Below are 13293 nucleotides of genomic sequence, written 5' to 3'. Positions count from 1 at the left end.
CAGGCCGCAGGGAGCGTTCCTATTTGGAAAGATATTTCACAACTCTTGTCTGCTCCCGGGCCTGGCTGTGTATGTGTGTATGTGCGCGTGTGCGCGCGTGTGTGTGTGCGCGCGCTTGTGTATGCGTGTGTGTGTGTGCGCGCGCTTTTTAAGCGGCTTAGAAGAATAGATTTGCATGTGACGAATGGGACAAAGTGGGGTGGCGAAAGCGTGCAGACTCACAAGGCAGGCAGCAGGATGGATTTCTCATGGACTTGATAGGAGAAGAGAAAGAAGGCCAAGGATGAGTTCACCTGAAGGGCGATAAAAAAGACAGACAGACGACCTGGCTCAAACATCAAAACATCAGGCCTTGGTTACACATATTCAGATATTTTTTTAAAAGACATATTTTTGATCCATTTTCATATTTTGATCCAAGGGTTAGACACGTATGCTGGACAGGTGCGTTTTAGAAAACTCAAAACTTTAAAAACTTAAAATGTCCATTTCAAGGACCTAGAACTCCATTTACCTGAAAACAAAAGGATGCAATTATAAAAATGTCCAAAGTTTGTGTAAACAGGGTCTCAGCATGTGACAGTGGGTGAATTACATGCAATAGGTTTGTTTAAAATAAAAAAAATACTTCCTCACCAGGGCGAGTTTGAACTGCCACAGGGTAGGCCTGGTGAAAAGTTTTATTGACGAGGGAAGGGCCGCCAGGAGGGTGAGCACAAAGCTGAAATAAGAAAAACGAAGAAGTCAGGAGTCAGCAGCGTTGCATATATTAAAACACATGTACGCACAAGCATCATCACAGAAGGATTTACTACGCATACAAAAAACGGGGTCCATACCAGGAGAAACCTGAGCGAGTGGTGTCGCCGGTTGCCAAACGGTCGCCGGTAACCCAAACCCCGCTGCGAAACCAGAGTGGTGGCGGCTGCTCGCTCTTTTTATACATGGCCCCCCTCTCAAGTCAACGTGTAAGACCCCTGCTATGCAGGAAATGCAACAAATACAAGCCCGGGGCTCAAAGCACCCACCAAATTAGTTTAACCCTTGAGTCGCCTCTCCACTGGAAAGGGGGTGGTTAGGGTGGCGTGCTGGAGGTGTGGAGACTGGGTGACGGAGGTGGGACAACTGACAGGAGCAACAATTTTGGGATGTCAATTAGTGTTGTACAGTATAGTCCACTAGGGACCTAAAGCCTTTAACACTCATGAGAATGAAACTTGACTCATGTAAAAAAATGTGTTATATGTGTCATGAGGGGATATTGTGGTATATTTAATTTCATATGTTGTGCAATAATACAATACAATACAATACAATACAATACAACCGAACGGTAATTGTGTAACAGCTAATTGGTGCATGTGCATTACATTGAAGTGTAACAGTTCCGAACGAGTACAGTATGCTGCTGTGTGACCAGCATAGCTCCTGTCTGCACTTTCATATCAACTCAATAACATTGTTCCTCTACATTGCCCATTTATTTAAGTCCTAAATGTCCACCAGTCAACAAAGCTCTTAAATCCAGAGGGGGGTTAGCAGCTTCTCTATTGCAATATCTCTATTGTGGCGCTTTAAATATAGCCAGAGATGGACATCTGAGAATCCTGCTCCACAACAGAGGCTTCTGACAATGCCTGTCAACACGGCTGAGTGTGGAAGTCCCTCAGTCACAACATACAAGGTTGTGACAGCCTACACAAACAGTGGACACATCCAGGAGAACAACATTTGGAGCATGTAAGCCTCCGTCCATAACCAAGGCTGACAACCTGAGTAATATTCACTTGGAGAGTTAGTTGGGCACAATCCCTGGTGCTGAACAAAACCTGAGTACCATCATATTTCTAAAACACAACTTTCACTACACCTAATTTCCAGAGTACAAGACGCTACTGTTTTTGTCATACTTTGAACCCTGTGGCCTAGATCATGATGCAGTTTAAGTTTGGATCATTACTTGTGACAAGCAAGTAGAAGGCAGTTAATTCTGGAGCTGTTAATGTTACTATGTAAATGGGTGGGAGACGTGACGCCTTGTTTTTTCGTAACATTGGTTAAAAACCTACAAAACTGTTATTTTTCCTCTTAAAAACAAATGGCATTAAAGAAGATGTGGTACATTATGTTTCATATTAGTCTTAGATGAGAAGAAACATTTTTGTTAAGATTTATGTAAAGGTTTATATGTCAAATATCCTGCGGTGTGACTGTAACATTAATGAAACCTGGAATATAATATATATATAAATAAACCAACAACATTTTGAATAATGTATGAAGCATTTGGCATGATTGCATAAATATTAACTTTATATTAAGATATGTGAATGTGAAAAAAAACTCTAGACAGTAATATTAACTACAAGTTCAATTTCGTAACACAAATTGCGTCCCGTGGGGTGACATGTATGTCAATGTTTGTGAATGGGCAGCTGCAAGGCCAACTACAAGGGTCTTAAAGACTGGCTCCTAACCAGTCAGTACCTCAGTTATTGGAGAGTGCTGTGGAAGTTTAAGGTGACTATTAACCTCTTAATATGTCTTCATATTGCAATGTTTCTGTCACGCAATGCTAAGGTTCATTTTATGGTGTCCTGTGGTGTGACTGCTCTTATAGAAGGAAAAAAGTTTTTTTTTTATAAATGAAAACACATATTAAGATTAAACACAATATCATTATCAAGTTAGCATGAGCTCAGATGTCAGTCATGTATATAAAAGGACTAAAATGGCCACAATGCAGTGAATTTCCTGCGATGTGACATGCCTATGCAATGTGTTGATGCAGGACACATTTTCCCAAAAATGGCAAAAATAAGGCGAAATTCCACGGACCACTTAAGTGCTTTATTTTTTTCTATTTTTTTCCTATTTTTTCCATTATTTTTTACAGAAATTGGAAAAACGTTTCTTTTTTTTTTGCGTTACGCCCTTAAACATCAACCACCCAAATATATTTTACAATGGGGCACCTAAGTCACGCCCTTCTACTTCCGATCCACGGGGCTGGAGCTCTCAAAATTTTGAATGAGAGTTAATGGAGCGAGTCAATCTAAATCCTCATCCCGTTTGGCATGTGCTCCGGATTTCACATATGATGACAGTGAATTTGAAAGGTTTGGATTTGCGTCGTAAGACCACTCATTTTCGACACGCAAGAAACGTTATTTTAGCTTTTGTGCAAAACTGTGTTAGAGACTACACGTGCGCCTCGCATATCTGACGTGAACCGAAGCACAGCCAACCCTACCGCTGCACTGCGGCTTAAGTGGCTGCACGTCGGACATGCGACGTCTGTTGTGTAGTCCAAATAATTGTATATTTTTGCACACACACAACTCAAAAATCGCTTGCCAAGTGAAGTCAACAAGCACACCATTGGTTGTTATTAATTCTGAGGCACAGCATATGTGTGATCGACGAGGAAATGCGAGGTGGATGGGAAAATAGCTTTGATCAGTCCATTACAGCCCAGTCAAAAGTTGTTGCGTTGCCAGCCCCATAAGCCGCCCGGAAGGGGTGGAGACTTAGGTGCCCCATATGGACACCAACAGCCTAAACACAGGTGCGATCTACAGTATATGTACAATTATCTTTTCTTCTCAAGTGTAGTGGGTGCAGCTGATACTCAGGTGCGTCTTATAATCCGTAGCTCATTATCTGTGTTTGTGTGCTCATATTTCTGTGGTAGTGGGGTCTGAAAATCCTCATAACGATTTGAGATTAAAACAAAAAAAAATGGACTTGTGAGGACATAATAAAGGTCCTCACAACTCTGAATGGTACTTTCTTGGCCATTAATTGTTGATTTATTTTGTTGGTCTAGGCAGAATTAAGCATTCTTTAGTTTAATATGAATGCGAGTCAGATATAAATGTGTGTGTGTGTGTGTGTGTGTGTGTGTGTGTGTGTGTGTGTGTGTGTGTGTGTGTGTGTGTGTGTGTGTGTGTGTGTGTGTGTGTGTGTGTGTGTGTGTGTGTGTGTGTGTATACAATGGTAGTGATCAGGTCAAATACAAATGTGTGTGTATAGGTCAAATACAAATGTGCGCGTGCGTGCGTGTCGTCAGAACCCGAATGAGCCTGCACGCCAAATTATAACCCTCTAGAGTAAAAGGATTAATCTGGTGTTTAGGATTTGGATTGGAATAGAGGAGTGGGTGGAGGGGGCATCACGGCAGTATTGAGAGCCAGAGAGTATCTTAAGGGAAGTGGGGATTACCTCAGTGAGAGCTGGGTCCCAGCGGGCAGAAGGGTCTTGATCTTTATCAGGATGTTCAGACTGCACCAAGTGTTGGCCACTTTATCCTACAGGCAAACACACACAGAGACACACAAATACCAGTTCAAAAAACCAAAACCTACTTGTGAGTCAAATGGGATTATTACTACAAATGGTTGTGGAAGATTTAAGTTAGGTACGTCGTGAATAAACAACAGTGGCTCTAAAATGCCTTGAAATTGAGGTGAATAATGCATAATACATTTTCACAGGAATTAAGAAATAAAATGAGAAAAGAAAGATGAAGTAAAAGTACTCCATAAAATAAACAAGAGGGGAAAGACAAACAAACAAATCATGCAGCAAATGTTACTGGGCGTTTCAAAGGCAACTTTGTCGAACGTTGTTGCAACGATAAGGAGAAGCGAGTGTGCTATTCCCCGTAGGACTGGAAAATTTACGGTGCGTGCCGCACAAATTTAGATGCACCGACAAATATGGTGTGCTGCTTTAAACGGCATTCACCTTTTGAATGGAAAGCAAATAAGTGGCATTGCTCTAAGTAATCATTTCCCAAACTGAAAGTGCAATAAAAATTCCTGCGGCATTCCAGGGGAGCACTTGCACCAAGCAGAGGGTCAGGGGGAGAGTGAGTGTGTGTGTGTGTGTCGTCCCCCCCCCCGCGACTGTAAATTCTCCTTGTCACAGACATGCAATGTTAAAAAAAGCCATGCGCTTATTTGTACACTTGCAGACACAGGGTTAAATGTATGAGCTTAAGCTAAATTATCTCATTTCATTTCTGCGTGCCGGGCAGTTTTTTCAACATGACCTCAGTGGTGTAGTCTACGTAGAACGCGGGTATACGCAGTATACCCACTTCTAAATTTCAGGGATTTCAGTATACCCACTTAAAATTGATTGGTCCATTGTTTTGAATAGCACATATATATACAGTATACCCACTTAAAAAAATCGCAAATATACAGTATACCCACTTCAAAAAAGTAGACTACACCGCTGCATGACCTCTATGTGCGTACGGTTACAGTCAGGGTGCGATTCGTCGAGAAACCAAAAGAGGGGCGATATGTTGCAGATTTTAAGCTTTTTCAAGATTTAAAATGTTTAATTGTGATATCAGTGGTGATACACTAAACCAAGAATAAAATTCTTTCGACAAATTGGAGATACCAAAATCAGAAGGGGAAAAGTACCCCCACCACCACGACTCTCACCCCTATAAATCGTACTCTGGCTACAGTCTCCTCAATGTGGCCACCTGCAGAGATGTTTTAATGAAGGAAGAGGCACTATGCCACTGCTTTAGAAACTGCAGTTGTAATCTTCAGCACCAGTAATAGCCACTGAGGAGTTGGAGAAGCTGCCATGCTGCTTCTCTGAAGGGGCTTCCTTAGTGCTTAGTCTTGAAAAACACAGCTGCTCCTTGGAAACACAGCTGAGGGGGAGCGATAGTCTGTGTGTGTGTGTGTGTGTGTGTGTGTGTGTGTGTGTGTGTGTGTGTGTGTGTGTGTGTGTGTGTGTGTGTGTGTGTGTGTGTGTGTGTGTGTGTGTGTGTGTGTGTGTGTGTGTGAGAGAGAGAGAGAGAGAGTGCGAGCACCAGTGTGTGTGTGTGTGTGTGTGTGTGTGTGTGTGTGTGTGTGTGTGTGTGTGTGTGTGTGTGTGTGTGTGTGTGTGTGTGTGTGTGTGTGTGTGTGTGGACACACCCCAAGACATTCAGTACAGTAGGAGGATGCCCCAAGTGTGCTGCCAACTCAGCCTGTTCGAAATGACTTCTGGAATGCTCAACAACACACAAGTGTGTGTGTGTGTGTGGTTTGAGACACCGAGTCCGTTCGACACCAGCAAATGTCAGCGCCGCCTCACCTAGGCATGTCTCCCCTTCGCCAGGGCATTTGTTGCCATTTTTGTGAGGGGACACCCGAGACACCAGTGTGTGTGTGTGTGTGTGTGTGTGTGTGTGTGTGTGTGTGTGTGTGTGTGTGTGTGTGTGTGTGTGTGTGTGTGTGTGTGTGTGTGCGCACGCTGTGCAGTGTAAACCAACTCCCCCCGCGTTAATCCCCAGCCGATGCTTACTCCCACACTTTCACAATTAGTTCAGCAACCTCACTGCCAGAGTTGCTGCTAGCCCCCCCCACCCACTTACACACACGCACATACGCTCACACACACAGGCACGCACACACAGGCACGCACACACACACACACACACACACACACACACACACACACACACACACACACACACACACACACACACTGACAGATCAGTGTTGCTCGCACCCTGTATATTATGTAAATGCCATGTCAGAACAAAAAAAGTGCACACACACAAACACACCCACGCATACACACACACACATATATTCACACTCACACTAGTCAGGGTATTTTCAATTACTTCACACATCTCCGCACTTCAAGTGACACCTTCGGCTCTGGAACGGTTTCAAAGAGGGGGCTGTGGAAAGGTTTGGCCACTGTCCAGCAATGAGCCTACTAGGGTTATTTTACTAACTCCTGTCCTACAGACAATACACACACACCCAAATGCACACACACACACACACAAACACACACGACACCCACCAAATCTGTTACTGCTACTTTTTGCACCATGTTCTTTTGGTCCCCTCTCTACAGCTGCCGCATGTGTCCATGTGTACAGAATCTAATATATGAATGGAGTATAGCGTGAGTATGTGTCAGTTTGGTGATAGGCTGGTGGGGATGGTTGCGTGCCAACTGTGTTTCTGGGGTGATGCGACGCGGATGTGCATGTGAGTGAGGAAGGGGGGTGGGGGGTGGTATATGCCAGTAGCAAGCTGAGCTGGCATCCGCTCCCCGGGGCTCGGGTCGGATACACGGCTGGACGACCCAGGAGAAACGACGTGCTGAAAAGCGTCCCATGCTGTAAATTAGCGGCAGTTTCATCCTCGCCCGCAAGCCAAAAGGGCTACTGATTCGCTGAAAAGTGATCCGCCGCTCCGACCTTCAGACGATTTATTTATTTTTCGTCTTTGAGCCCCCGCCACAGTCACGATGCGTTCACGGTGGAAACAGCAGCGGAGCTACAGGCAGGCCTGATATGAATGCATGACATGGAAGGGATATGTCTATGGGTTGAGATATGGAACAACGCAAACTAAACGTCGGCAGAATATCCGATCTACAGTGACTCCAATACTTTATCAAATTCTCTATGAGTTCACGCTAAGCCCCCCACATTTGGGCTTGCATGACCACGGGGACCCCGGTTCGAGTCCAGCCGGGGTCACTTCCCGATCCCACCCCGTCTCTCTGTCCCACTGGCTTCCTGTCACCATCTCAGACTGTCCTATCAAATAAAGGCATAAAGCCCCTAAAAATGTATATTTTTTTAAAAGTTCTCTTTAAGTTACAAGTATAAGGGTTTTCTTCCTGTCAAACACATGTGTGTGTTCAGTTTCTTCTTAATCCTTGCACACTGGAGGTAAAAAAAGCACAAAATAAAAAGAAAAGCAAATGTGCCAAGCACTGGTAGCAACAGTAGCAGTTTGATACCTACAGAGCACTACAGAACAGTGCTATTGTGAACTATAAGTTATAAGTTATAACTCACCTCAAAGAGCCCGCGAGCCACGGGGAACAGCCGATGGAGCACCTGCAGCACCTGCCGAGAGTCGGACAGGAAGGGCAACCAGCACAGGGCAAAGGTCACCAGCACTGTGGCACCAACTTTCACCAGCAGCAGCAACCTGGGGGGCAGCAGCAGAGAGAGAGAGAGAGAGAGAGAGAGAGAGAGAGAGAGAGAGAGAGAGAGAGAGAGAGAGAGAGAGAGAGAGAGAGAGAGAGAGAGAGAGAGAGAGGTTGGGCAGCATGAACCAATAACCAAGTTCAAAAGGTCAAAGACAAAATGGCTCCAACAAAAACAGCAGACAATTGCGCTGACCTAACAGGAACCAGAATGGCACACAGCTGAGAGGAGGGGGGAACAGGCTCAACTTTACTCTTCTGTTTGTTTAATGGTGACGTTGAAAAATATGTAGATATCAAAATAGCACATGGAATCCTACACATTATTGGGATTAGCGATAAACCCAAGCTATCCCTTCCATGTGATCACACGCAGGTTTCGATCAGCATTCAGAAATGTGTCTTAATATTGCCGAATACGCCAATGTGCGTCGTTTCCATCGCCGACACTAGCTCGATTGCAACAGACGTGCTCCTAGAGTTGCACGCGCGGGGCATAGCACAGGGCGGCTTGGGGCATGGCAACAGCGTCATCTGGACATAGCGGCAGCCCAAGCTCCCGTAATCCGCTGGTGCATCTGCCACCAAATGTCCTTGGGTACATTGTTACTAAATCAACAAATGCGAAAGCGCAAAGAGCAGAGTTCAATCCCATCATCCTGTTGGTAACACCACACGGCCACAGATGTACGTGGAATAATGTCCGTGGGAAGAGAAGGATGCGAGCAGTTTAGCTGGTGTCTTTTTTTTTTAGAGTGCCGCTACTGTTTATAGTAGCGTTTAGGAGAGGCACAGCGAGCGTGTGATAAGTGATGTAATAGGAAAATGTAATGAATTAGCTCGCGGAGGCCTCTCTTCCTGTCCCAGTCTTGGTGACAAGCCCCATGAGTAATGTTTCAGCTTTCTCTGAAGACGTAATTTTTACGACACGCTTACTGCCCTGCAACCACACAGCATTGATGCAAAAATCAGACGACTATGCTCCAACCAAACAACTTTTCTAGAAACATATATAACAACTTAGCACCCACTCTGTAAAATGCCATTCGGACAGTTACCCTACCCAGCTTCGAACACAGTCCTATGAGTGCACCAAATATCTGCTCTAACTGGCACGCCATACAGCCAGCTTTTGGGGGAGGTAAACTTCTATTAACTAGTAAAAATAGATAACTGATCAGAAAAACAACTCTCGGCCCTGCCGTGGCCAAATGGTAGGGCACTGGGTTACTACGCTGGCGTCACGGTTCGATCCGGCCCGGGTCATGTGCTGATCCTTCTCAGTCTCTCTCTCCCCACTCATTTCCTTTATTCTCCTCCACTGTCCTGTCAGGAATAAAGGAAAAATCCCTAAAATAATATATATATATTAAAAAAAGAAAAATAACTCTTACCCTCTTCCTGTCAGGCCCTGCTTCACACTTTTCCCCAACAGGTAGCAGAAGAAAGGCAGCGAGTGGTAGAGCTCCATTTGCTTGTAATTGAGTGCCAGCGTAAAGGCGAAGGAGCCCAGCATGTCCCAGCCCAGCCCCAGGCCTATCACACCCCATAAGGCCAGGCCTAGACTCACGCCATTGTATCTGGAAGTCTGTCAAGGCTAGACATTAAAAAAATGACCTCAGGTATCTACTGGGGTACTCGTGCGCTAGATTAATAGAAATGAAGAAGTAAATGACGGCTCTCTTCATATTTGGGCTTATTCATTTGCACACAAGAGAATAACTATGCAAAAAAATCCAAAGAGTGCCGCCCTTTACTATTTTATGTGGGACTGAACACCCAGTTCAAAAACTATTAGCAGGTAACAAGTAGCAGGAGATGGTGTGAACGTGTCTTTTCCGCTTTTCACAGTCAGGGCTAGAACATGAGGAGCGGGACCTGCACACCTTCGTTTTTGTTTCCAGGAGTAGCTATTTCAAAAGGGGTCACTTTATGCGAGCGGACCAGTGCCACAAAACCTTCAAAATAAATGTTTTGATTCTAACTGTAGCAGTGCTGTGCAGTTCAACTTTCTAACGGGTTCAAGTCAAGAAATGTGTAACACTTACACATAATTACTTTTACATTGAAAGGATAGAGCAGAGTGTTGGGACTTTTGTGTTGAATGTTTTGGATCACTAGGAGGGAGGAAGCGGGGAGATCCCGCTGGAGGGAAATGGTGAGGAGTGAAGTAGCCAGAGGGTGAGCTGAGCAGCCTTTAATGTTGTGTGCTGACAAACGGTTAATAGACCTTTTGGAAGTCTTATACACAATCGGCCTCCGGAATCTCTCTACATGCCCAGAACCCACTTTACACTGGCTTTGGTCTTAAAAGGATACTGGAAATGCCCATAGTCGATCAGTGTAAGGCCTGGATAGAGCAGGATACAGAAGATGGTCGTAACCTGAAAGTGGGGAGTAGATGAAAGGAATGGATTCAAGGAATTTTATGTGCGTTATTGGGTGGTGCATTGTTGCCAACTGACAAACTGAAATGTTAAAAAGCAATTGAAATTATTACCATCAGAGCAATCAAAGCAATGAGTGGAATGAATTGCATTCCATAATAGATCACAACAAAGAGCACATTATTTTCAGACAACTTTTTAAAACTTGTGTACTCTAAAAAAAAAGATTCCCGGTACAAGACGCACCTTCTTTTTGCAGGACCCTTCAACAAGGTATAAGCAGTACACCACAACTGCAGGAATGTAAACTAAGATGTCGGCCACTAGAACTGACAACACACAAAGGAGATGCACACAGTGCAATGTGAATACATATGGTGGGCAAAGTAATGGGCTAAAATGTCATATTCAATACTCTGTGTAATGCAAATCAATATTAAGTTCAGGATTAAGCTTTAAGGTTTTTGAATATTGCATATTACAAAGTGTGAAAATTGTGTGTGTTTTCTGTTTTTATTGGAACTGTGTGCAGTGTAACATGTCTGAAACCATAAGTTTGCAAAGCTGGTCCTCACCAGTGGCCCTCATGAAGAGTTTGTGAGCCAGGCTCTCATGCCCTCTGGATGTAAACAGCTCCACCCACTCAGGGTTTATGACTTTTGCTCTGAGGAAAACAGACAGAGTTTTCTTATGAGATCATGACAGTATGACTCACTGTTGCCTGCAAGCACTTTTACTGTTCAATGTGAGAGTTATACTGTATTAAGGCAGGGGGTGACTCGGAGCAAGGCGAAAGCAGCACAGCAGGACACTCACACATGGGCACATAGCAGACTGTGATAAGCTGTCAACGGAGGGTAATCCAATCCCCAGTAGTTTAGATCATTCTCTGTGGTGTTGAAGTACCTAGGTTGGAGGAACAAGAATTATGAAAACTTCCTCGACCACATCAGCAACATGCTACAGTTCAAGAGCAGGAAAAGCTTAGATTAAGCCTCCACCTTGCAGATGCCAGTTGTTAATAAACAATGACCAACCACTCATGAACTGGAAGATTGTACGTCACTTCTTGCCAGTGCCTCTGTGCTTCATAATCTCCAAACATCGGCGGCTTGCCTGCTCCTGAGTAGGACAGGAAACGTGTGCAATAATGAATGAGAAGTCCATCTTAGCCAGCTAATATAGGTAAGATACACACGGATTATAGCCTAGACGTGCTTTAGTGGTGGACACGCTGGGCTTCACTTGTATTTACATGATACGCAAATACATTGACGTTCTGGTGTTTATGACAGAAGTATTTCGTTATAGGAAGTAAACAGCACGAGTTTGGCTAACCTGAGTATGAATGGAACGAGACTGTCCATCTCGTCGTGAGTGCAAGCAAAACACAGAGGGACACAAGACTCCCGTTCTCCATTTCCTTCGGCCAACTGCGGGTTTTATCATAAAATACTACCTAAGTTCTTGGAACATATCTTGTATCTTGCTGGATTTAGCCCTAATACGACAACGCTGCAGTATTCCTTTTATCACACGTCAGTGACAGCCACCTCACTGCAATGTGCATCTGAATCGTCGCAGAGTGATGACGTCACCCCCTCCACATTTTGAAGCTTTTGTTGGCTACTTTGTTGCTGAGACTTCCTTCCTCAGTTAATGTTACAATATTACATATTTTAGCCGGTTGCATGTAAATACGTGTGAAAACATGGAATGGAATACAGTGCACATGGAATACAGTGCATTGCTATTTCTTTCCACTGTAATAGACCTGTGTGTCTAAATAAATAAATAAATTAATTCATTAATTCATTAATAATAATAAGAATAATAATGATAATAATAATATACATGTGAATTATAGAAACCATACTACAAACAATGCCATTGGAAAGTATCATATTACATAATTGATTTACTCAGTATGCTGTGTGATTTGATTGGGGACTCATACAGGGTATTGGTAACTGTGCAGACAGTTTTTGATTACCTCCTTCTGACCATTGACTATAAGGCACCTAACATAAATCATCCAAATTATAAAAACCCAAATCAGGATGGGGTTACATGGAAAATGTTTTGAAGGAATTTCTACTTTGTTGCTTACTGATCATGCAAATAATGGTATTTCAAGTCAGTTGCATTAGCCTACTTTTAGCTCATCACCATCTGGAAAGAGAATTAATTCAAATATATTTTTCACCACTGACCCTAGAATAGTGTTTCTCAATGGGGGTGGTACAGCCCCCTGGGGGCGTTGGGGAGCTCTAGAGGAGTGTTGAGAAGGATACAGCGGAGAGCGGGCGGTGCTTAGTTGCCATTTGGGGGAATTTGGGGGCAAAGTCCATTTAATTTTCTAATACTAAGGGGGGCGTTGTCAGCCTTATGATAAGGTCAGGTGGGCGTTGGGAAGCTTGGAATGAGGCCAAGGCGGTGTTTGTTCGAAAAAGGTTGAGAACCTCTGCACACGCATGCACACGCACGCACACGCACGCACGCACACGCGCGCGGTGGAGAAGTTTAGGCCATACAGTGTAGGGAGCAAGTTGAGCAGCATTCAGAGGGAGAGTGATGAATATACAATGCACATAAATGAATATGAAGGTAATCTAAAACCTTAACATGTTAATCTTGCTTCCACACAAATATGCAATTAAACATCCCAAGCAGGATTTTTTATCAGGCAACAAAAGCTTCATCTCGGTCGCTGTGTCTGGGGTCACACATTTCATGTCTATTTCCAAGGATGAGAAAAGTTGTGAGGGGGGGGGGTGGTTGGGGGGTTAGAAAGAGACACTCTTTTGTGGCTATAGTCCATTTAATATTTATAAATAATAATAAGCCTGGACAACTGCTGATTTGCAATGACATTTTCATTACAGTGGCAAGCCTATTAGTCATTGGGTGGCCATTAGTTATTAAT

General features: G+C 43.9%; 1 protein-coding gene across 2 annotated transcripts in view; it reads right to left on the bottom strand.

Annotated features, from left to right (window-relative positions):
* The window catches only part of alg6 (ALG6 alpha-1,3-glucosyltransferase), a 406699-nt gene extending 394763 nt beyond the window's left edge, over positions 1-11936 (bottom strand). For both annotated transcript variants that reach the window (XR_010035228.1, XM_063201806.1), the window contains exons 1-11: positions 11706-11936; positions 11405-11489; positions 11184-11273; positions 10943-11031; positions 10614-10696; positions 10300-10364; positions 9375-9560; positions 7847-7982; positions 4225-4310; positions 637-721; positions 223-293 (exon numbers count right to left, since the gene is read on the bottom strand). Coding sequence is in view for 1 of the 2 variants with exons in the window: in XM_063201806.1 (XP_063057876.1) it covers positions 223-293; positions 637-721; positions 4225-4310; positions 7847-7982; positions 9375-9560; positions 10300-10364; positions 10614-10696; positions 10943-11031; positions 11184-11273; positions 11405-11489; positions 11706-11787 (1058 nt within the window). In the remaining variant the exon portion in view is untranslated. The remainder of the gene's footprint in view (positions 1-222; positions 294-636; positions 722-4224; positions 4311-7846; positions 7983-9374; positions 9561-10299; positions 10365-10613; positions 10697-10942; positions 11032-11183; positions 11274-11404; positions 11490-11705) is intronic.
* Positions 11937-13293: the final 1357 nt, after the last annotated feature.

The sequence above is a fragment of the Engraulis encrasicolus genome, chromosome 6 (assembly GCF_034702125.1).
Source record: "Engraulis encrasicolus isolate BLACKSEA-1 chromosome 6, IST_EnEncr_1.0, whole genome shotgun sequence".
In the NCBI taxonomy this organism is placed as follows: Eukaryota; Metazoa; Chordata; class Actinopteri; order Clupeiformes; family Engraulidae; genus Engraulis; species Engraulis encrasicolus.
This window is presented reverse-complemented; position numbering and strand designations above follow the sequence as displayed.